The 21737-nt window shown below is 48.4% G+C and overlaps 1 protein-coding gene across 2 annotated transcripts in view; it reads right to left on the bottom strand.

Annotated features, from left to right (window-relative positions):
- Nucleotides 1–1148: 1148 nt before the first annotated feature.
- Nucleotides 1149–21737, bottom strand: part of znf609a (zinc finger protein 609a) — a 44166-nt gene continuing 23577 nt past the window's right edge. Inside the window, exons 3-9 of one of the 2 annotated variants that reach the window (XM_030053611.1) lie at nt 12749–12974; nt 9352–9439; nt 6605–8792; nt 5653–6034; nt 4282–4641; nt 3000–3069; nt 1149–2246 (exon numbers count right to left, since the gene is read on the bottom strand). In XM_030053611.1, the coding sequence (XP_029909471.1) occupies nt 2237–2246; nt 3000–3069; nt 4282–4641; nt 5653–6034; nt 6605–8792; nt 9352–9439; nt 12749–12974 (3324 nt within the window). In that variant the 3' untranslated portion in view covers nt 1149–2236. Of the gene's footprint in view, nt 2247–2990; nt 3070–4281; nt 4642–5652; nt 6035–6604; nt 8793–9351; nt 9440–12748; nt 12975–21737 lie in introns of both variants that reach the window. The other variant, XM_030053612.1, reaches the window with a different exon arrangement.

Here is a 21737-nt window from a genome sequence, read left to right on the forward strand (position 1 = left end):
AGGCAGCAGGTGACTGGCAGATGGGAACTACTCATCTATCAAACCACCACAAGTTTAAAATGATCAGTTTGTAGAAAATATATGCAAACAAAGACAACCCACATGCATAAATGTGTACTTTCTCATACAAATATTAAAACAAAAAAAAAAAAATTCTCACATTTTTTTTTTGAGAAATATCAAATGATCGGCTCGATGTTTTTGATGCTGGGAGCAGGTGATAAGTTTGTATCAAAGGTGCCTAAAGTTCAGCTTCAGTTTTATATGCAGGTGTTGTATGAACCGCTGATGTGTTTTTGTCACATACAGGATAAAAAAAAAACAGCTATTATTCATCAAGGATCACAATTTCCACTTAAACATCTACATCTAGGCCACAACCCTGAGTGAAGAGTTGAGAAGCTCCCTAACTCACTAATGACAGCTGCTCTGAGATGTCTGACCACCAGAGGGCGCTACAGCTCAAACTCCACTTTAAACACACAGACTCAGTCCCGCTCCTTGGCCATGTTGAAGTGTTGATCGGGCTGCACAGTTTTGTCCGAACTCGATCTGAGACAGGAGCACAGTAACCCAGCCCGACCCGAACCCCAGGATTTTTTTTTTTTTTTTTTTTTTTGTCTGAACCTGAACTGAGCCCCAGATTTCGCTGGTCCTCCATCGCTCGGTTACAATTACCACATGAAATAGCCGACCCAGACCTGAACTTCATATCTAAAATTTTGTCCGTACCCAGCCCAACCTGTCATGTCCCGACAGGCTTGGGTCGGGTGTCCACTCTTACTCACGAAGCCTCAAGAGGAACCTGCCATGAATTATCAACCATTCACATCAAACTAGAACTCTTCATTATAAATATTGGGCTGTGGAACAGTAATGGTGCAGTTACTGGCAAATATTTGGAATCAGATGTAGTGATCATTTTATAGCATTTAGCCTCGATGGCCTCTATTCTCTGTTCGGTAAGAACTCAGCACTGCCCCCGCTGTCCAAAACACTGAACTGCACTCTTTTGTTCTGTCTCGTAGCCAGTGGATGTGATTTGGTTTTCTCTGTCTTTAGGCTTTAATGTGAGCCCTCCTGTACATGTCACTCTGTGTGTGTGTGTGTGTGTGTGTGTTAAAATAAATGACCACTCTGCGCTCTCGTGCCGTTCCACCAGCTACAGGTTTAATATCAGATCAACAACAGTAGAAAAACAGAGCAGAGGCTACCAGACAAAAAGAAGAGTAGGAAATCCAACAGCATCCAACAGGCTCTTTAAAATAATTCCTCTGTACAGTATTTACACACACACACACACACACACACACACACGCAGGCATACACACACGCACACACATACACATACATACATACATACACACAGTACAGTACAGATACACACTGAGGAGCTCCTCTCCTCCAGCCCAGCGCAGCCTCCTGCAGGAGGAGAAGTCCATCTGTCCGTCTGTGGAGTCGCATCAGAGCTGAGAAGCTTCTGGATGTAGCGTCGGCCACAACGCTGCCCTCTGATTGGTCCAACCTCCTCTCGTTTCCGCGGCGTGTTTCCCGTGAAGCCGAGCCGCGACCAAGCGAAGGTGTGGCAACTTCCTGCAGAGTCCAGGGCTTGAGTTGCTGTCACCGGTCCTCAGAGAGGTCAGAGGTCACTGTAACTAGAGTCTGAGGGGGGGGCGGGGCAACGCGGAGGTCATGTGATGATCGAAGAAAACGAAGCGAGACAGCGTGCCATAAAACGACACAAAATAAAAAGTTTGTTTAGAGACAGGAAGTGAGTGCCATGTCCTTCGGGTTCCACAAACACAGCAGAACAGAACACGGAGCCCCGCCCCCTCCCCCTCCCCCTCCACCTGCCGCCAAAAACTCAACAACAACAGAGCTTGGCACCGCCCACCGCCAGGAGCATCTGAACGTTTCTCCAAACAGCAGGTTCACTCTGTCCCCGGTCGCTGAACCGAACCAAAGCTCCCTCCGCGGCCCGAGCACCAACGAGCCGTCGGTACCAGCCAGAACCAGCAGAACCAGCAGAACCATCAGAACCAGTAGCACCAGTAGAACCAGGCCTTCAACCCTCCTGGAGTCCCTGCGGTCCCAAGCGAGGGGACGGAACGGCAGGCCGGACGTCCAGGCAGAGAAATCAAACGTACACAAACACCATTGAACTGATGTTGAAAACAGAAAACGCTTCCTCATGTGATCCGGTCACATGACTCCGGGGAGGTTGGAGATCAGCCAATCAGGTGTGCCTGTGGGAGGGGGAGAGGACGCCGTTGGTTAATGTGCATTTACGCTGGAAATTCACTTACTGCTTTTATTCATGTTTCCATATTTTTCTCCCTTCCCTCAGTACAGTAACATGCCCTCGTGCTGCATTCACAGGCATCAGTTTATCTGAGCTCTGCTGTGCTTCCTGCCTCAGTTCTGCTGGTTTGTCCAGGTGAGAACGATGTCATTTAAACAAATAACACACACCTGTAAATGGTGTGTGCTTTGTTAGCGGTGAGAACATAATCTGAACCAAGCAGAGGACATAATCCCAAAAACAAGGGATTATGAAAAGGTGAGCACAACAAAACAAAGTGAACTGATGCTCTTATTCAGCTGTTTGTTAATGTGCTGTGTTCTCAGGGAAGTGCCTCCTGTTACATAAAGTTACAGGATGCCTCGTGTCCAATAAACAAGCTGCCTGTGAGTCACATGACGCGTTTAAAAGCCCCGGTTGGCTCGTAACCGGAAGCTAAACTACAAAACTGCATCTGGTTTTCTGGCTCTTCCACTCCGCCTCAGACCCAAACAAGAAAACTCAAAGTGTCACGGCAGCTGGGATCTGCTGGGGTCTGTTCCTGCCACTAGGTGGCAGCGCAGACTGCAGCACTGACATGAGCAGCTGTCAGCCTGTAAACCAGTGACCTCCAGCCTCCGGCGAGGTCCACCAGTCCAGCAGTGTGTGTGTGTGTGTGTGTGTGTGTGTGTGTGTGTGTGTGTCTTACCATTCTCACCTCCGTGCAGGGGGGTACATGGACGGGGCGGAGGCTTGCTGACTGGCGACGATGGCGGAGGAGGAGAGGCCTGCAGGACAGACACAATCATCAGCTCTTGTGCATCCAATAAGGTGTTTATTTGGCTCATCACATTAGAAAAATGCTGACATGTACGACTTTTGCGGCCTTTTCACATTTTTTTAATAAGCCCATTGGATTTTGGGTTTAGCACTCCACTGAGAAACATGCTGAAGCACAAACCTCCCCTCGAAAATGACTAAAGCAAATTAGCGTTCAGAAAGCCAAATGTAAAATTTAGGACATTTGAAAATCAAAACAAAGAAATAATGAGACTATTTCTGAGAAGAAAAAAAAACATATGTGATGGGATGCTGTAAATGAGAAGAATAAGAGAAAGGACAGCAGAAAAATAACTGTCAGAGGAAAATTCCACCCTCGGATCTTCTTGGACAGATTCTGGGAGATAATCTGTGACGGTGTTTCCTTGCTCAATCCATTTTCCCTCAAACAGCCAAGTCTCCTTCGACTTGAGGTGGTCATTTATTAGGTTTTCCAGAAGGCCTTTTGACAACCCTGAGAACAGGGACAGCTGCTGGTGCTAAAGAGAAATAATGATCCTAGAGTTTTCAGTCCAGAAAGTCCCTGTATGACTGTTGAATGTCTGAAAATGATGAGCACCTTCAGCCAGTTATCCACAAAAAAGGCACAAACCGACTGAGTGGAGTCAGAAATGTGAAGTACAGCGGTCCCTCGTTTATCGCGGGAGTTACGTTCTAAAAATAACCCGCAATAGGCAAAATCCGCGAAGTAGTCAGCTTTATTTTTTACAATTATTCTAGATGTTTTAAGGCTGTAAAACCCCTCACTACACACTTAATACACTTTTCTCAGACAGGGATTAACATTTTCTCACTTTTCTCTCTTGTTTAAACTCTCAAAGTTCAAACCTTCGTAGAAAAATAAGTCCAGTATTATAGAATGAACGCATTCTGTACTGTACAGGAGACACGGCACGGAGGAGATTGATTGACAATGGTCTACAGTCCCTTAGCCAATCAGGACGCAGAACACAATGCGCTGTAAAAAAAATAAATAAATAAATAAATAAAAAAAATCATGCAAAATTGCACTAAAAAAATCCGCGAAACTGCGAGGCCGCGAAAGGTGAACCGCGTTATAGCGAGGGACAGCTGTACATCACCAATTGTTGGTTTAACTGAGTTTTCAGTGGGACTTTTCCTTCAATCTGAACAGAGTTATCATAGATGCAAAGTCTCACCTGAGTTGTAGGACAGGTCATACTGTCCGGACAGCAGCGGGTACCCCAGGTGATGATGGGAAGGCAGGATGCGTTGGGAAGGCGAGGATCGTGGCCGGTCGGCCTCCCTCTCCCTGTCTCTGTCTCTGTCCCTGTCCCTGTCTCTCTCTCGGTCTCGGTCTCTCTCTCGGTCGTGGCTCTTGTCCTGGATGGAGGGCGACTTGCTCTTGTACTGGCTGGCGTGCTGCTGCAGGAGCTCCAGTGCTTTGGCCTCGCCCGGTGGCTTCACAGTGGGACTGGACCTCGACGGCTTCTCGCTCTCCTCCCCCGCCGCCGCCTTCCCTCCGTACGAGTAGGAGAAGCCGCTCGACAGGTACGAGCCTGAGGACAAACGGGCCGTCAATGTCACACACACAGCAGCATTCACTGAGCTTCAAAGCGTTCACACAGTCTGACCCAGCCTGTCAGCAGACAGAACAGCTGAGGGCAGGGTGTGTGTGTGTGTGTGTGTGTGTGTGTGTGTGTGTGTCTGTGAGGCATGTCGTGATGCCGTGTTTCCTGTGTTCATGTGTTCATGTGTCAGTGCAGCTGGCTGGTGAAAAGCTTCTCCAGCCTCCACAGCAGAGCAGCCTGTTCTTTATTCTTGTCGCCTTAAACCAGTTACAAGATGCCAGAAATTGCGAATAGGAATGAACAATTAATCCAACTATTATTGAAATCACAATATGGCCAAGTGCAATATCCAAACTGCAGGAGCTGTGATTTTTTGACAAAAGGAAAAATGTGTCAGAATATAATTTTTGTCGAGAACTGCAGTGCTTCAGAGTTTCTCTGGCCTATAAACTACGTTCTCCAGAATAAGAAAACTTGTTTTGGCATAGACTTACAATCACACCATCATCATTTTTTCAGTGCAAATGAAAAATATCGTGCAAAAAATGAGCACTGCCACTCAAACTGAGCGTCATATCACAACTGCAATATCTGTAAAAATCACAGCAGTATGATTTGATTTGACCAAATTGTTTAGCTTTAATTTCAAGTGGCTGCTGCTATCAGTTTCGATTATAGTAACTCTGATTTGTGAAGTTACAAAGCTCTTGCCAAGTTTCTTGTGAATCACCAAACGACTTGCTAAAAAAGTCATCTGCTGATGTAACTGGACAGGAGTGGAAGAACTGAAAAGAAAGTGTGGAAAAAATGTGTGGGAAATTGTGAAGCGCTCAGAAACACAAAGTGAAGTAAGACAAAAAATGCTTCGCCCACGTTCAGATCTATAAAATTCTGCCATCAACACATCATGTGGGATTAACCTCTTCTGAGGAATAAAGGTTTCATCATCATCATCATCATCATCATCATCATCATCAGGATGACGGCTGCCGCTCTTACCCGGGTAGTTCTGCATCATGACGGAGGGCATGCCTCGGTAGCCGGGGTGGCTGGGCTCGTAGCCCTGGCTGTAAGCGTAGGCTCCGTGCATGTAGGGCATGTAGCCCTGGTGCTGCGGCAGCGGGGAGGAGAACTGAACATGGGAGGTGCGCGCCTCCTTCACGGCCCCCCGCTGCTCCTCTGAGACTTGCTGAGTCCTGACCTCCACCCCCTCCTTGCCCTCCTCTTTCTGCAGGCTGTCCTTCGGCCGCGGCCTCTCCTCCTTCCCCTTCCTGTCGCGCTCTCGCTCCCTGTCCTCCTTCCACCTGTCGTCCTCCTGCGGTTTGGGGGCTTCTGGGTATTTGTTAGGGTAGACATAGGGCCACAGACGTGCATCCGGCTCCTGCAGAGGACAGATGAATTATAGACGAGTGACAGTGGTAACTCCTGGCTCAGGGCTGCAGCTCATCAGTATTCTCATTAGCTATTAATCCAGGGCTGTCAGCCTGGAGCCATGAGGGCCGAGAGGCTGCAGGTTTTCATTCCAACCATAAACTCCAACAGGTGATGTCACTGATTGGTCTCTTCTCTGTGCTTGAAGGTGAGGTCATCAGTGAAGTCACCTGGTGGAGTTCTTGGTTGGAATGAAAACCTGCAGCCTCTTGGACCATCATGGCACACTGTTTGACACATGCATATTGATCTATCGTATATTTGTTTCAAATTAATAAATCAATCATTCTTTTGATCAAAAATAATGATGAACTCTGATCAGCAGCCAAAAAACCCCAAGTACTAATTTTATAATGACATGAATGGAGAAAAGGAAGACCATCGTGGCATTTCAGTGATCTCAGTGAAGCTGGAATCAGTGACTGAAATTACAATCAGCTGATGTTTTGTTGTTCAACGAATCAATGAATCGGCTAACTTGCAAACGCTCCATCATTCAGCACAGGGAGAATGCAGTTACCTGTCTGTACCACATGGCGGCCTCCATGCTGGACGGCCTGCCTGGCTCTGCCGCCGCCGCCTTCACTTCCTCCTTGCCGTGATGTCCCGCTTCGCTCAGCTTCATCCTCAGCCCCTCAGGCTGGGGGGCGGCGGCCTTGGTGTCCTCTCCCTTCGGCATAATGACGGACTTGGCCTGTTCAGGGACGGGGCCGGGCTCTTTGGACTTGGCCTGGTTGGGCCCCGCCTTGCCGCCCAGGTCGGTCAGGCTGGGGGCCTTGGAAAGCGTCGGGGGCACCGCTGCCTTCTGTTTCCACTCCTCCTTTCCAGAGGCTTCCCTGTCCTTGGCCTCCGCCTTCTTGTCGGCCTGCCTTTGCCTCTCCTCGTACTGCTGGCGGTAGGCGGGGCTGGAGGCCAGCAGGTGGGCGTGGTAGGCCTGGTCGGAGGGGTAGGAGTAGGATGGGACATAGTACTGGTTGTAGTACAGAGGCTGCATGTACATGTTGGAGCGCTGCTGGATGACTGACGGCTGCTGAGGCCCCGGCTCCACTTTCCTCTCCTCCTGAGGCTCCACCTTCACTTTGGCCTCCTCACCCACCTCCTGCTCCTCCTCCTTCTTCACCTTCACCTGTGCTCCCTCCACATGAGGCAGCGCCGCCGCCGCCGCCGTGCCCGGGCTGGGGTTGGTGTAGCTTGGGGAGTAGTAGGAGTCGTAGGTGGGGTAGTAAGGCGAGTCCTTGCTGGGGGCCTGCGGAGGGAACAGCGCCTTTTTGGCTGCCTCGCGGGGGCCTTGATCAGGCTCCGGCTTCACTCCCTTTGCCCCCTCTGCCCTCGACTCCGCCCGTCCCTCCCCGTCCTCCCCGGCGTCGGAGATGTCAGAGTAAGCGGGGCTTCCGGTTTTGACGGACGCGTTGTCGGCCCCGTTCTGGTTGAGGTGCAGAGGGGGGGCGTGGCCGGCCTCCATCCGGCTGGACACACCGATGGACGGGCTGGGCGCGTTGTCCGAGAAGCTGTACACCTTGTCGGCCTCTGCCTTGATGCTGGCCAGCCGGCTCTGGTGAGCTTCCGTGGCGCCATTGAGTAAAGCGTCCGGTGGCTCTGAGTAGGGGCTCCTCCCCTCCTCTGGCCGGCCCCCTTTCCCCAGGGCCTTGGGGCTGTCCCCTTCCTTCCCCCCCTCCCGCTTCTTCTTCTCCTTTTTCTTCTTGTCCTTGGCAAGGGCCGGGCTGGAGGCGGGGTCAGCCAGCGGCGGTGGTTTGGGCTGGATGCTCTTCAGCTGTGGGCTCTTGGGGACGGACTGCACCACGGAGCCGAGCGCGGGGGAAGAGGCCTGCAGGGCGTACGGGGAGGCGGCGGCGGCGGGTGCGATGGGCCGGGCCGGCTTCAAGCCCTTCTGGCTCAGTTTATCGGGCTTGGCGCCGGCTACCATCTTCTTGCTCTTCCGATCATCCATCCCGTCGTTACTGGCCTCATCTGTCAGACACGCCGCCTCCTCCCCGCCATCCGTCACATCCGGTTCCGCCTCCCCAGCCTTCTTCTTCCCCTGCTTTGACACCAGTTTCCCTGACGAGGGGGACGGGCTCTGGACATCAAAGCCCCGTCCCTTGGGTGTGGCCGAGCGGGCCGGGGAGATGGCAGCGCCGTTACAGGAGGCGGGGTCAGGATGGAGGCCAGAGTCGTCGCCGTACTCGCTGTCCCCGTCCTGGTCCAATCGGACGTCGTGGTCGTTGTGGGCGCGCGCCTGGTGGTACTTCAGCCCGTTGATGTGCTTGTACTTCTTGTTGCAGTTGGGGTGGGGGCAGTCAATGAGGACGGGGGAGGGGCAGGTGCGGTCGAGCTGTGGGGGGGGCAGGGGGTCGGACTTCCCGGCGGGGAGGGTCGGAGCGCCACTGGAGTTATTTGAGTTGGTCCTCATGCGTTTGGAGGCCTTAGTGTCCTCAGAGCTGGAGGTGGGCTCCATGTCGGAGGCCGGCTTGGTCTTCCTCTTGGCGGATGACGGGCTGGCCTTGGCGTCCTCGGCGCCGCCGGTCGTCTGGCTGCCTCGCCGGCCCTTGCTGCTGCTGGCGGCGCCGCGCGTCTTGCTGCTGCCGCTCGCTTTGTTGTCCGACGAGTTGCTGTTGTCGTTGAGCGGCGTGTTGCTGCTCGGACGCATCCGCTTCCCCCGACCGCGACCGCTACGCATCTCTACGTCGCTGGTGGGAGACTCACAGAACCTGAAAACACACACAGAGTGAGCGTCGAGCAGGAGGGGCGGGAACCACGCTCAGGTCATGCAGAAGAATTTGAACCAGAAAAGTGTCTGAAGTCTCTGAACTCGAAATTTACACGCCATGACTAATTTTTGATTATAAAAATGAAAATAATGTACATATGTTTTTTTAAGAATATATTTTTGGGCATTTCTGATTTCTTAGACAGCAGAGAGAGACAGGGAAGAGAGAGGGGATGACATGCAGCAAAGGACTGGGGTCAGAATTGAACCCAGGCAGATGTGGCTAAGTTAGCCTCAGCAGTTAGCGGTACGTGGTCTACACAGCGAGCCATCCCAGTGCCGCTAAACCTAAATTTTTAGCTGAGGACCTTTAAAACAATTCTGAGTACATTATCATTAGCTAGCTGGCTTATTTACATCTTGCTCACGGATCACAGACTTGCTCAATGGATCAAGTTTTCTAGAAAGTGATTCATCATGAGGTGTGCCAGAATTAAGAAGAGAACAGCTTTAATTATAGATGCATGTGTGTGTGTGTGTGTGTGTGTGTGTGTGTGTACCGCGGTGGGGCCCAGTCATGTCTCGTGCAGTCCAGCAGGGTTCCCACATACGTCTTGTTTCTCCAGGTGACGTTGACAACCAGCATGCCTGCAGACAGACAGACAGTCAGACAGACAGACAGTCAGACAGACAGACAGACAGTCAGATGCCTGATGGGTAGCACGGAAACAAACAGCAGTAACCAGCACATCCATTAGACCCAGTAAACCCATTAAAGCAAATGCAGTCATTACGGCAGCAGGACACCAAGAACATTCTGGATCTGGCCTCTCAGCTGTTGAATGGTTTCTTCCTCCCTCTGATTACTGATTCAGTGATCAATATCTGTTGATTGAAATGAAAATTTGAGCAGGACGTCCTTCCTAACAACAGGATGTGACATCACGGCGTCCAGCAGCACAAACAGCGTCGTGTTAAACTCATTCCTGTTCTGATCAACTTACAGTGGTGTGTGATTCTGTCCAACACACTGAACCGTTTCTAATGACCTGCTGGTAATGAAATGTATAACGCAACATAAGAAATGAATATGTGAGTTAATTACCAGGTGACAACAGGGACTGAACCCACTAATCAAACTGTTCAGAGCAGAGAGAGAAAAAGCGTCTCTCTAAAATTCAAAAGCTGTTAAAAGATCACACTCGTTCTCCATGAAGAAACATAACGTGAGCATTAACAACAAAAATAAGGCTGATGAGATCAGCAGCTGGACGGCTGATTGGCTGATCACCTGATGAGAAAGCTGATCAGTCGATTTGATCAGTATCTGACGTATTATCAGGTTTATAAGAGCCAGAATAATGACTGGAGCCTCATGTAACAAAACTAAGCCACTGGGTACTGCCGCCCCACACACACACACACACACACACACACACACACACACACACACACACAGCTCTAGTCATAAACAGCTGTAAAAAGGCAGGAGGGAGGTTGGTTGTCCTCTCTGTGACATTGTGCAGCTCTGGGCTGCTCTGAGTGTGTGTGTGTGTGTGTGTGTGTGTGTGTGTGTGTGTGTGTGTGTGTGTGTGTGTGTGTGTGTGTGTGTGTGTGTGTGTGTACATGTAGGACCCAGCTGTGGTGTTAACAGCCTCCTGGTAGAGAGAGCATAGGTCCGTCATCCTCAGTTTGTCTCCTGAACAACCTGCCACAGCGTGTGTGTGTATGTGTGTGTGTGTGTGTGTGTGTGTGTGGATAGAGGCACTGATTTACTGTGACTAAGTTGCTGTGTTTGACCACTGGAGGGCGACACTGTGCTCACTGCTCTGATCTTGACTCAGTGAATCCAGCAGCAGAAAGTATTTTGTGTTTAACAAGGCGAGCGCCACGGCCTGACTCAGAGGAGCTCTGTGGCTCACACACCTGACTGACACCTGGGCTCAGCCTCCTTTTATTAAACACACTGTCGCCCCTGACATGACAACACGATCCTCCTGTTCGCTGCTCGGTCAAAAAACAGCAGCGATCTTCTGAATTTAAACATCAACCAACACTTCAACACAAAACCTGAGTGGGGTTTCTGCCGGCGTTCTGTAAGGGTCTGAACACATGGAGGATTTTTTCCCCCAACCACCACTGGAGTCCAGTCATTTTAGGGCAAAATTGGGGTCAACCTAGGACAAATTGCAAGAGAAGCAAACTCAACTGATTTTGTATCCTCAGTTTGTCCTGAGTGAGGGGAAAAAAGTCCCAAGAAATCCCATTGGTGGAAAGTTTTGAAAATCACCTATTTATGACCACATATTACCAAAAAACACTGTTTTTAACACACAGGGGTAAGGGGTTCAACATTTACTTTCAGATATCACTATAAAAATTCACAAGTTGATATACAGTGAATTAAAAGGTTACTATATATATAATAACCTTTTAATTCACTGTTTAAATATCTGTTCTGGCATTTATTCCTTATATTCCTTATTAGCGCATATCAATCAGATAATGTGTGATATGCATGTGAAACAGAATAATTCAAAGAACTTGTAATTGACTTTTTTTCTTGTCTTTATGTGTGTAATCAACTTGTGAATTTTTATAGTGATATCTGAAAGTCAAATTTTGAACCCCTTTCCCCTGTGTGTTAAAAACAGTGTTTTTGGATAATATGTGGTCATAAATAGGTGATTTTCAAAACTTTCCACCAATGGGATTTCTTGGGACTTTTTCCCCTCACTCAGGACAAACTGAGGATACAAAATCAGTTGAGTTTGCTTCTCTTGCAATTTGTCCTAGGTTTTTTCATAAAATGACTGGACTAATGCCTCATTTACATGGATCCTACAGGGATCCTACACTATGCAGTTATCCAGCAGCCGCTCTTTACAGAGGGACCGGGTGCTTTCCCAAATCCAAAACAGTTGTATGACTCTCACTAACAGATACTACAACAGTGACCACAAAGACGCGCTGTTTTACCAGTCTGGCAGAGTGCTGGGAATATCCGGTGACAGGTAGCTAGAAATGCCAGTTAACATTAACTGATACTTCAGTGTCACCTCTAAAGCAGCACTAATCTTAGCCACCTCTCCTGTGCCGTGTTTAATAATGTGGAAAGAAAGTATAATGCTGCTATTTCATAAAACTCAGCTGAAACAAGGATCCAGTGTGCAGGCTAGACTGCTTCAACCATGGGCAGATAAAGCCTCAGAGATTTTTTCTCTTCAAAAACTAACAAACAAAAAAAACAACAGAGTGTGTTGAACATCCTAAAAGGCTGAACGTTTCCATCAAAAGCAGTGTTAAGCCAAAAGCCCCCCCCCCCTTTTTTTATTTTATTTTATTATACTTATTTATCTAGCCTTTCCCATAATGGGTATTGTTATTGTTTCTTTTTTTTTTTTCTTGTGTATTGCTGCTGCTTTGTCTTGCACTTGTAGTTGTCATTTCCATGTAGTACTTTTTATTTTGTCTTTTTTTTTTTCTTCTCCTATTTTTGTTTTGTTTTGTAAGTGCATTGTAAAAATGTATAAATGTAGCAGGATGAATGATATAAGTGATGAAAGCAACTACAGACGATATGAAAACCTGCAATAAAATAGTAAAAAAAAAAAAAAAAAAAAAAAGCAGTGTTAAATGTCCTGTATTATGAATGTGTTCAATGTCCACGATATGGTGAGGGGAAATTTTTATTTTATTTTTATTTCCTTTTATGCTACTGAAATGTTTCCCACAGTCAGACATTCCTGCCGCCTGTTCCACTGCAGGTTTGAAGTTTTAGACCGCTGTTGTTTTCTCCGATGCCATAAAAACCGCGGAGACACAAACTGCTGCACAGGCCGGATGTAATCCATCACTTTAAACGAGACAATGGTTGTAATTATTCCTGCAGGAAGTTTATTGTGGTCTGGGCCTGACGTGTGCGGCGGGAAGCAGCTGTGCCCGCCTCAGACTCACCGTCCTCCGTCTCCTGCCACACGATGCCCTCCAGGTTGACGCTGGTGCCCGGCTCGCACGGGCCCAGGCACTCCGGCTCCGTCGCCAGCGCCGCGTCCGCCGTGTTCACCGCCACCGAGCGCGTGCGGACCATGATCTGCTCGCAGGGAGACGAGATGTCGCTGTTGGCGATGGGAGCCAGGAGGTGCAGAGGAGGAGGAGCGGGAGTCGAGACCGGAGACTCCATCTGCAGGAGGAGAGGACAGGAGGGGCATGGTTATGAAGAATCACATCAGAATAATCACACTTGGTTTGTTTCGACTGGAAAACATTGTATTGTTGAACACATTTCAGGAGGCACACATTTCATTTTCTCCACTACAGTAGCAGCAAATAGACCACAATGCAATGCAGCACTAAAACAGGTTGGCTGTTGCGTAAGGGTATTATGCGACTTTCACTTGTACTTCACTCGAAAAAACAACAACCTCTCACTCTCCTCTCACTATCACTCTCTCCATCTACACCCGCAGCCACAGCTGAAAGCAACAGGTTCCCACCCGTCCTCTGGGGGCTGCTGGAAGGCCCCCGGGTCACTGACTGAAGGAGAGCCAGGACAGGCAGGCCGAGGGAACGTGGGTTCACCAAAAAAAAAAAAAAGTAAAACAGAGCGCTTCATTCTGAAATAACTCCTGGAATGTGTTGAACAGATTGATGATATCTAACAGTGTAAGAGGATCTGATTGGGTGGGAGGGGGAGCGGGGCTGCGAAGCGAGGCCTGTAATTATCTGGTGGGGAGCAGCTGGGGTGGCTGCAGCTGTTGTCATGGAAACAATCCCAAAGAGCCTCCTCGCCAGGAGACGGGAGGAGGAAGAGGAGGAGGCGCAGACAGCTGATGGCCTAACACCGTCTAACAGCTGATCTGACAGAGGCGGGCAGAGGAGCAAGAGGACAGCGAGGATCGCCGGTGTGAGGTCAAAGGTCACACGGCGGAGCCACTGGAACCTCCCAGTCTGCTGCCGACAGCCTGCCAGTCAGCACGGTGGGCACACCGGGTCAATTAGGCGCTAACCGAGGCAATTACCTCGGAGCAGAAGCAATTAATTCCTGGTGGTGTCAATCGAGTTTATCTTCCTCTAAAAAGAACGCTCCTCCACCCCTCTGCTGTCTGTCTGTCTGTGGTGCATTCACTGTGTTAGCTCGGTGCGTTCGCATCGTGCTCATGGTGAAGAGTTAACGAGGGAACCGCGGCGTGCCTGAAAAGTCGGGGCTCGGTCCGGTTCCAAGTGAACCACGGTACACTGCGTCACAAACGAGAACATAATCTGACTAAACGACAGGAAGCAAAGCGCGACGCGGTGCACGGCGGGCTGAAAACGGATGTTGACACCTGAAGCTGCCAGACGGAGCTGCTGCTGCCAAAATGAGTCGGGGACAAATGTGGAGTAAAAATGAGCTGACAAGAATGAGCTCCTGCAGACACAGACTCCTGTAAGCGCATGAAAACACCCAGATCTGAGCGGCTGGGGCTCCATTCTCCGGTGTTGCTCGGCTGTTGCGACACGCTGGTGTTCAAGACTCGAGTTTCCCGAGTCCAATTTTTTTTTTTTTCTGACAGATGAACCTGTTTAACCGCGTCTTTGTGTGTTTGCATACATTTGTTTACATGTTTTGGTTCAGATAGCACAGGGCCGGATGACTGGACCACATGAACAATGTAATAAAGTGGCAAAGTCACGCCGAAATCACACCAAAGCAGCGAAAACGACCTATTTCACAGCAACATGTGAGCTCATGTGAGAGAGCAGCTAACACACACACACACACACACAGAAACAGAGAGCTCTGCAACTACACCATACAGTGACACATGCCAGGACCTACTCCCAACACACACACCTTAGCAACAGTCTCAGTCACCTGTTGCCATGGGGACACAGACTCTGCCACACCCACACACGCCCGAGCTACATCAACCAGGAAGTAGAACTGAACCTGAAATCAAAAGCACCGAATCAAAAACTCCAGACTCCTCGCCTGTCAGACAGACGGAGAGACAGGAGGAGAGACAGGAGGAGAGACAGGAGGAGAGACAGGAGGAGAGACGGGAGGAGAGACAGGAGGAGAGACGGTCTGCTGAAGTCTTACCTGGACAGACCGGTCAAAATCCAGAAACGCTTCCTCTGACATGAACTCTGAGTAACTACCGTCATGCAATGAGAGGAGGAGAGGGAGGAGGAGAAAGAGAGAGAGAGAGAGAGAGACAGAGAGCGAGCGAGCTCCCAGGAGAGCCGGTAACCTGGCCAACACCTGAGCGTGAGCAGCCGCCGCCAGCCAATGGCAGAGAGAGCAGCTCAGTAACTCATCTGAGGCCTCGGCGTCCCGGGAGGAGAGGGGAGCCGTTGTTGGGCTCAAGCTACAGACCGGGGCCTGTCAATCACAGATCGGCCTGCCAATCAGTGCGCAGACAGACAGACGCGGGAGCCAGCCGCTGGTCAGAGTCTGTGGTTTTAGACGAAGGAAACATGGATCCTGCCAAAGAGCGCTGCTGCTGCGGTGTTTCAGTGATGTTGCCTCGGCTGGATGTGACCAGAAGAGCACAAACCTCCTCTGACACCGCACAGCTGCAGCCTCCATAACACTTTCTGTTTGTTCGTTTGTCTCCCAGGTTTGATTTTTTTGCAGACGACAGCACAAGTCTGCAACAATGCAACAGCAACTCCGCAGCTGACTGGAAGTCCCAGACGGAAAACAGAACTTACCTTTCTAGCTTTGTGTCCGTGTGGATAAATGATAACTCAAACTATTCTGTGTCCGTTTCATGACGATGTATGTTTCACCTGGCTTTAAGAGGCTCAGCAGCACTGGAAACCAGTTTCTCACCCTGCAGGTTTTCTGACAGGAGATTCAGGGGAAATGGTTTTAAGTTCCCATGGAGAAGCCTGAGAGGCAGCCCAAACCAGAGCTGGCTGTGCGAGCTACCAGTTTACTGACCGGTTAAGTGGGTGTTGCCGTGGTAACAGGAGAAACCAACGCCCCCCCCCCCCTCAACTCTTACCCTCATCCTCAAAAATAAAAACACCAACATGGCCGCCTGGAATGCTGGGAAACCCCCTGAAGACGAGTCCCGACTCCCCTCACCTCGTCTTACAGGAGGGCAGGGCTTCTGCTAAACTTCGGCTATTGGCTGCTGCCGTGAGACGAGGCAGAAGAAAGAGCTGAACCACCCTCCCACCCCCCCCCCCAGCACGCACACACGCACACACACACACACACACACACATACACACACACCCCAACCTACACTCCAAACCCAGCAACACACACATACACAAACACTCTCCTCTCCATTCAGTCAGAGTGGTATTCGTTACAACAACAAGCCACATTCCTTTCAAGGTCACTCTCTTGCTGAGAGCGAGAAAGAGAATGAGAGAGAGAGGGAGAGAGAGAGAGAGAGAGAGAGAGAAGGGCAGTAAACACGAGGCAGAACTAGATCCTGATCTGCACTTCACCAAGACTCTCTTTCTTTCAACCACAGACAGACAGTTCAGCTCGTCAGTGGTCTGATTCATCTGGGCTCTGATCTGTGAAACTGTCTGCAGCTACAGAGTCTTCAGCAGACAAATCATCTGTAGTGCACGCTGCACTAAAAAGCATGAGCTCGAGCTATTTTAAAAATGATCAAATAGTTATTATTAAACAGTTTGTCCAGCAGCCTGTGTATGGCGGTGAGCCGGCAGAGCAGTGAATCACAGCTGAGCACACGACGCTGCAGAGTGTGTTTATGGTTCAAATGTGAAATATCAAACACTGAGTCCATGTCTTTACTACAACTACCTGATCGTGAAATTTGAGGATTCCTTGCTAAAGACTGGTGTTTTTCAGAATCATAATCAGAGATACTTGATTGATCCCGAGGGGAAATTTGGTCAGTTGCAGTAGCTCAAATTCTAAGAAATAGAAAAAGAATTATAGAAATATAAGCTGTAAAAAAGTATGACCAGTTTGATATTTTCACATGTAAAATGACATTTTTAAAAAAAGAACAACAAAACAATGTTATTTGTATGATTATTCAGCACAAATTAATTTAAAAAACAACCTCTATCTGCTGCACTGAACAATCCACTGACTGTGGAAACCTCCAAGTCCGTGAGGGCCACGACATCGTCATCAACACAGTGATGCCACAGAGAGATGGATGTGATCCCTTTCGGTTGTCATCACAGGACGACGTCACGGCAGGGTAGGTATAATTTTAGCCTCAGTGCAAAGGTCCGTTCGCTCAGAAACTCGAAAAAGTTCTGATCTATCACACTCATCACCACGCACAGCTGGGAGCTGTTAGTCACACTGAACACCTGGAGGAACGCCCTCAGCGCCCGGAGACACTGGAGGCCAGAGGACGCCTCAGATGAAGAGAATACACCGCTCCAACATAACGAGGCTCTCAGCCAAAACATCGAGGGACTGCACGACTGAAGCTGGAGGGCTGATGGAAGAAAAGGAGGCTCTCCATCAGGAAAATCAGACTCTCCACCTAAACAACAACACGCACAATGACAGACAGTGTGAAATCCACGATTTGCAAGGTGGCAAGCTAGCGGCCTGTGAGGAGGAGGAGAAGGCCCTCCTGAATAAAGCGGACGCCACCACCTGCAAACAGGCTGCAAAGCTCAAGGTCTGTGAGGCGGAGAAGGACGAACACAACGAAGCCCTCTGCCAGGACGAGACTCTCCACCAACAGATGGACAGACTGCGGGAAATCAAGGGTTTCCAGACTGACAAGCGAGTGGCCTCTGAGGAGGAGAGGAAAGCCCTCCTGAAAAAAGTGGAGGAGCTCAACTTGGTGATCAAAAAAACTGGACGTCACCATCCACGAACAGGCTGCCTTGCTCAAAGTCTGTCAGGCAGAGAAGGACATGCAAGCTGATGAGCTGAAGGCCTGCAGGGAGGGACAACAAGACCCTGTTTGAAAAACTGAGGGACACACACACACACACGCACACACAGACATATAAAATCACCCAATATATCTTTATAAGAGCTTGTTTCCTCCCCAATATTGATATGAGTATCAGCTTTACCATCAACCTCAATCGCCTGGCTGATTTGTCGTCTGAGCATCATTTTAGAGACGTTTGTGTCTATTCCTTCATGAACGGGCTTGGTTATGGGCTTCGTGTGACGATGCAGATCTGCATGTTGGTGACTTCACATTTAGTTTTTTTATTAGCAAGGTTTCTTAAAAAGCGCACACAAAAAAAACACAATATTAACGGTAAGGGAAAAGGAAAGGGTGGGGGACAGCTGGCCAGGTTTATTAAAATAACATCAAAAACAGAGTCTGCACACTGAATTAAAAATTGCTACTGAATTTTAATGTCAAATATGGGATCGCAACATTGATCTGATTCAACACTAAATTCAGTATGCAGACTCTACATTTTTGATGTTGTGGCCTCTGTCTGGCACCTGAATGTCTGATTGGATGTGCATGGTCTGTGTCTTTCCTTATTAAAGAAACCTTCCCTGATGAATGAGTGGCAACAAAACATCCTGAATTTAGAGCAATAACCAAATTTGATATTGCTCAAGAAGGCTATCCAATCAGTATGAGATTACAGAGAGAGAGGAAAATAAGCACAGAAAAAGTCAACTGTCATAAATTCACTACGAGCATCTTTGCCTTTATTTTCACAAACAATACTGGCTTTATGTATCCACATTTACTGTGAAGGTTTCCTTTTCATTCAAAATGGAGGTGTGACTGACTACCTGGCCAACAATCACACACTGGCTGGCCATGCAGCGTCAGGTGTGTTTCAACACACACCAGCACAGGTTTCCCCCAATCACTGAGCCTAGTTTCTTGTCTGTCAGCATATTTGTATTTTATGTTAAGTGTTCACAGCCCAAATGTCTCATAACCAGGAGGAAAGCTGGAAAATTGTGTTTTTCAGTGGAACAGACCTTTAAATTGGATTAGGCCTGTTGGAGTCTGCTGCACTGAGATTGCTTTTATCTGTTGGTGGTGGTCTGGTCTGGTTCAGATGGAGCTGTGAGGCTCCGCTGTGATGACAGATAAAAGGCTTTATTTCCACCATTCAGTTCCAGGACTGTCACGACACTGGAGTTTCTAACTTCACTACAACGCCCAGAAAAATATCGACACTCCATACCACGGGGGAAAAAATGACAACATATTAAAAGGGCATAAAAAATGGATTTCATCTGGAACTAGAAGAGAAATAAATCACTTTTCAGACACAAAGATTTTTTTCCTTGTGTTAAATTAGGCTTAAAAGGAAAGTTATTTAACTAGACTGCATTATCTTTGTAATTTAACAGAGAGGGCTTGCGTGCATCTCGCTCCAGTCACTGATGAATAGCATTTTTCCAAATGAGAGCCAACCCAGCCCAACTCAAGCAGACCTGATGGTTTTAGGGCAGCTCAAGCGAAAATATGCTGGATGATATTAAAACAAAGTTAAATAACCAAAACACATTTAATGGAAACTGCTTAATGTTTCAGTGATGTTTAAACAGGATCTTTCATCAAACTCACAAAATTCTTTTTGTAGACTGGGATGATGGTCCTTAAGGTGCTACACCAAGTTTGATGTGTTAGCCCCTTTTATCTGCACCACTTTGCAGCATGTTTTTCATATTGTCGTGTTGATATCCTGTCCATGTTCATTAACCACATATGAAGAACAATAAATAAAAAACAACCAAAACTTGTCAGGGAGCCTCTGCAGCACCTGTCGTGTTCAGCTAGTGATTTTAATTTCAGGAGAGTAAATAAAAAGCAGGAAGTTACTGACACTAACTTGAAATGACACAGAGATGAAATAGCTGGGCACTGGGCAGTGGACAGGGCAGTGTGTGTGTGTGTGTGTGTGTGTGTGTGTGTGCGCGTATGGCTGGCGGAGACGGAGTGAGAAAGGGTTTATTTTTTATTTAAAGAAAACACTGCAGTGTGTGTGTTTAAAAATTTTCTTAGCAATATTTACCTAAGTATGATACTTTCTGACAACCCTCTTTAGATCTACTGTTAAATTCACGTCACAGTGCGAGGAACAAAGACTGAGGAGTGTGTGTGTGTGCAGCCCACAGATAAACACCATGACTCAGCATTACGAGGAGCGACACAGAGAGATGTGGACTTTTGATGTCCTTTAATAAAAACAAAGGCACTTAAAAATACCACCACACACAAACCCCGTACACGAGCCACCAATCACGCCTCAAACAACCCACTGTCAAATACACACACATGTGCACACACCACACAAGCTGCAGCCCTGGACCGCAGCATTCCTTATGAGAGGATTCTGCGTACCAAATTACACACAAAAATACAAAACATGATATGAAGCATGGTAATAACAATGCATAACAACACCATCAGCAAACAGCACGGCCCACTGAGATGCACACGTTGTTTACCAGAGTGTAATAAGCATGTTTAGCCCTACGGTGAGCAGACATCAGCCCCTTCAACAGTAACACTGGGTCGAGAGAGAGAGAGAGAGAGAGAGAGAGAGAGAGAGAGAGTGAGAGAGAGAGACCTTGGAACCCCATGACACATTCTTCTCCTACCAGGAATTCTGGGAGGTGTTGGCTCAGGGCCCCCATCTGGATGTGTCCAGAGTGCCGAGTCAGGAATGTTGTTACCTCCTTTACTCATACACACACACACACACACACACACACACACACTTGTTACAGGCCGTGGCCTCCTTGCCACAGCCTGTAACAAGTGTGTAGTCAGGAGGCCTTCAGAGGACACACAGAGGAGAGCTGCTGGACCCCCTGGAAGGGCCCTGGAACGTCCCCAGAACTCATGGATCCTTCACAGATCGCTGTCTGTCTCTCAGAAAGACCCATAGTGCCTTCTCAGAAAATCATGGAATCTCCTCAAAGTAACATGGCACCTCTGAAATGTCCCACTGAACTTCTCAGAGGACCAATGGATTCTCCTAAAGGTCACATGGAACCTCCTCAGCGCCGTTCAGAGTTCCCCAAAATATCCACAGAACATCGTCAAGGATCCACAGAACCTGCTAAAGGTCCCAGGAAGCCGCCTAACAGACTCATGAATTCTTCTCAAGGTCTCGTGGAATCATGTCAAACACAGGGAGCGAGGAAGTGATACACAACTCCGGCGATGGCTGCGATGACTCGTGAACTGAGAGCCATAAATCAGCCTTCAGGAGGCCCTGCCTGTTCTCTCCCCCTCTCTCTCAGAGGAATGTCAGAAATGAACAGCAGGTTAGCTGTTATTTCTCCACAGGACGCCAAAACTCACTGGAGGACACTGGAATAACATCTGGGAAAGCGAATGGGAGAACGAGAGAGAGAGACACATAGTGAAAGAATGGAGCAAGTCTCTCTCGCTCTCTGGACGGGGGCCCAGGCTCTAATTCCTAGAATGGCTCTGGTCTAAACTTCTATACTGAGAGAGAGAGAGAGAGAGAGAGAGAGAGAGAGAGAGAGAGAGAGAGAGAGAGAGGGTGAAGGTGCAGGTCTCACAAAGTCAAATGTAACTATTTCAGATTGTTTTAATGATACCGCAAATTAATTTTAGGACCAGTGAGACCAATTTTAAAAACCAAACTGAAGCAACAAACTGGACAAAAGCCAGCGCCTGTCCCTCCAAGTTTCATCAAAACCAAGTGAACTGGTGGCGTCGCAGTTATGATCTGTTAGTGTGTGCTGCCACTCATTTTAGCCCTTTTACAAAAGGTGAGTAAAGGTGAAATCCATTAACACCTCCTCAACAACATCTTTTATCCTTAAGTGTTGTCATTTTCTCTTTTACCGAGTCCATTTTCCTCCACCTGTCTCATCCACCTCTACTTCACTTAGAGGTTCCTTGACTTCCCAGACTGCCTTTCATCAGCCACCAGAGAAGCAGTTTGAACTTGCTGCTTTCAGCTGTGGGCTCGGCAGACAGTGATGGTAGAGTGAGTTTTTCCAGCTGAGAAAAAGCGAGTTGAC

Source organism: Myripristis murdjan, chromosome 6 (assembly GCF_902150065.1).
Source record: "Myripristis murdjan chromosome 6, fMyrMur1.1, whole genome shotgun sequence".
NCBI lineage: Eukaryota > Metazoa > Chordata > Actinopteri > Holocentriformes > Holocentridae > Myripristis > Myripristis murdjan.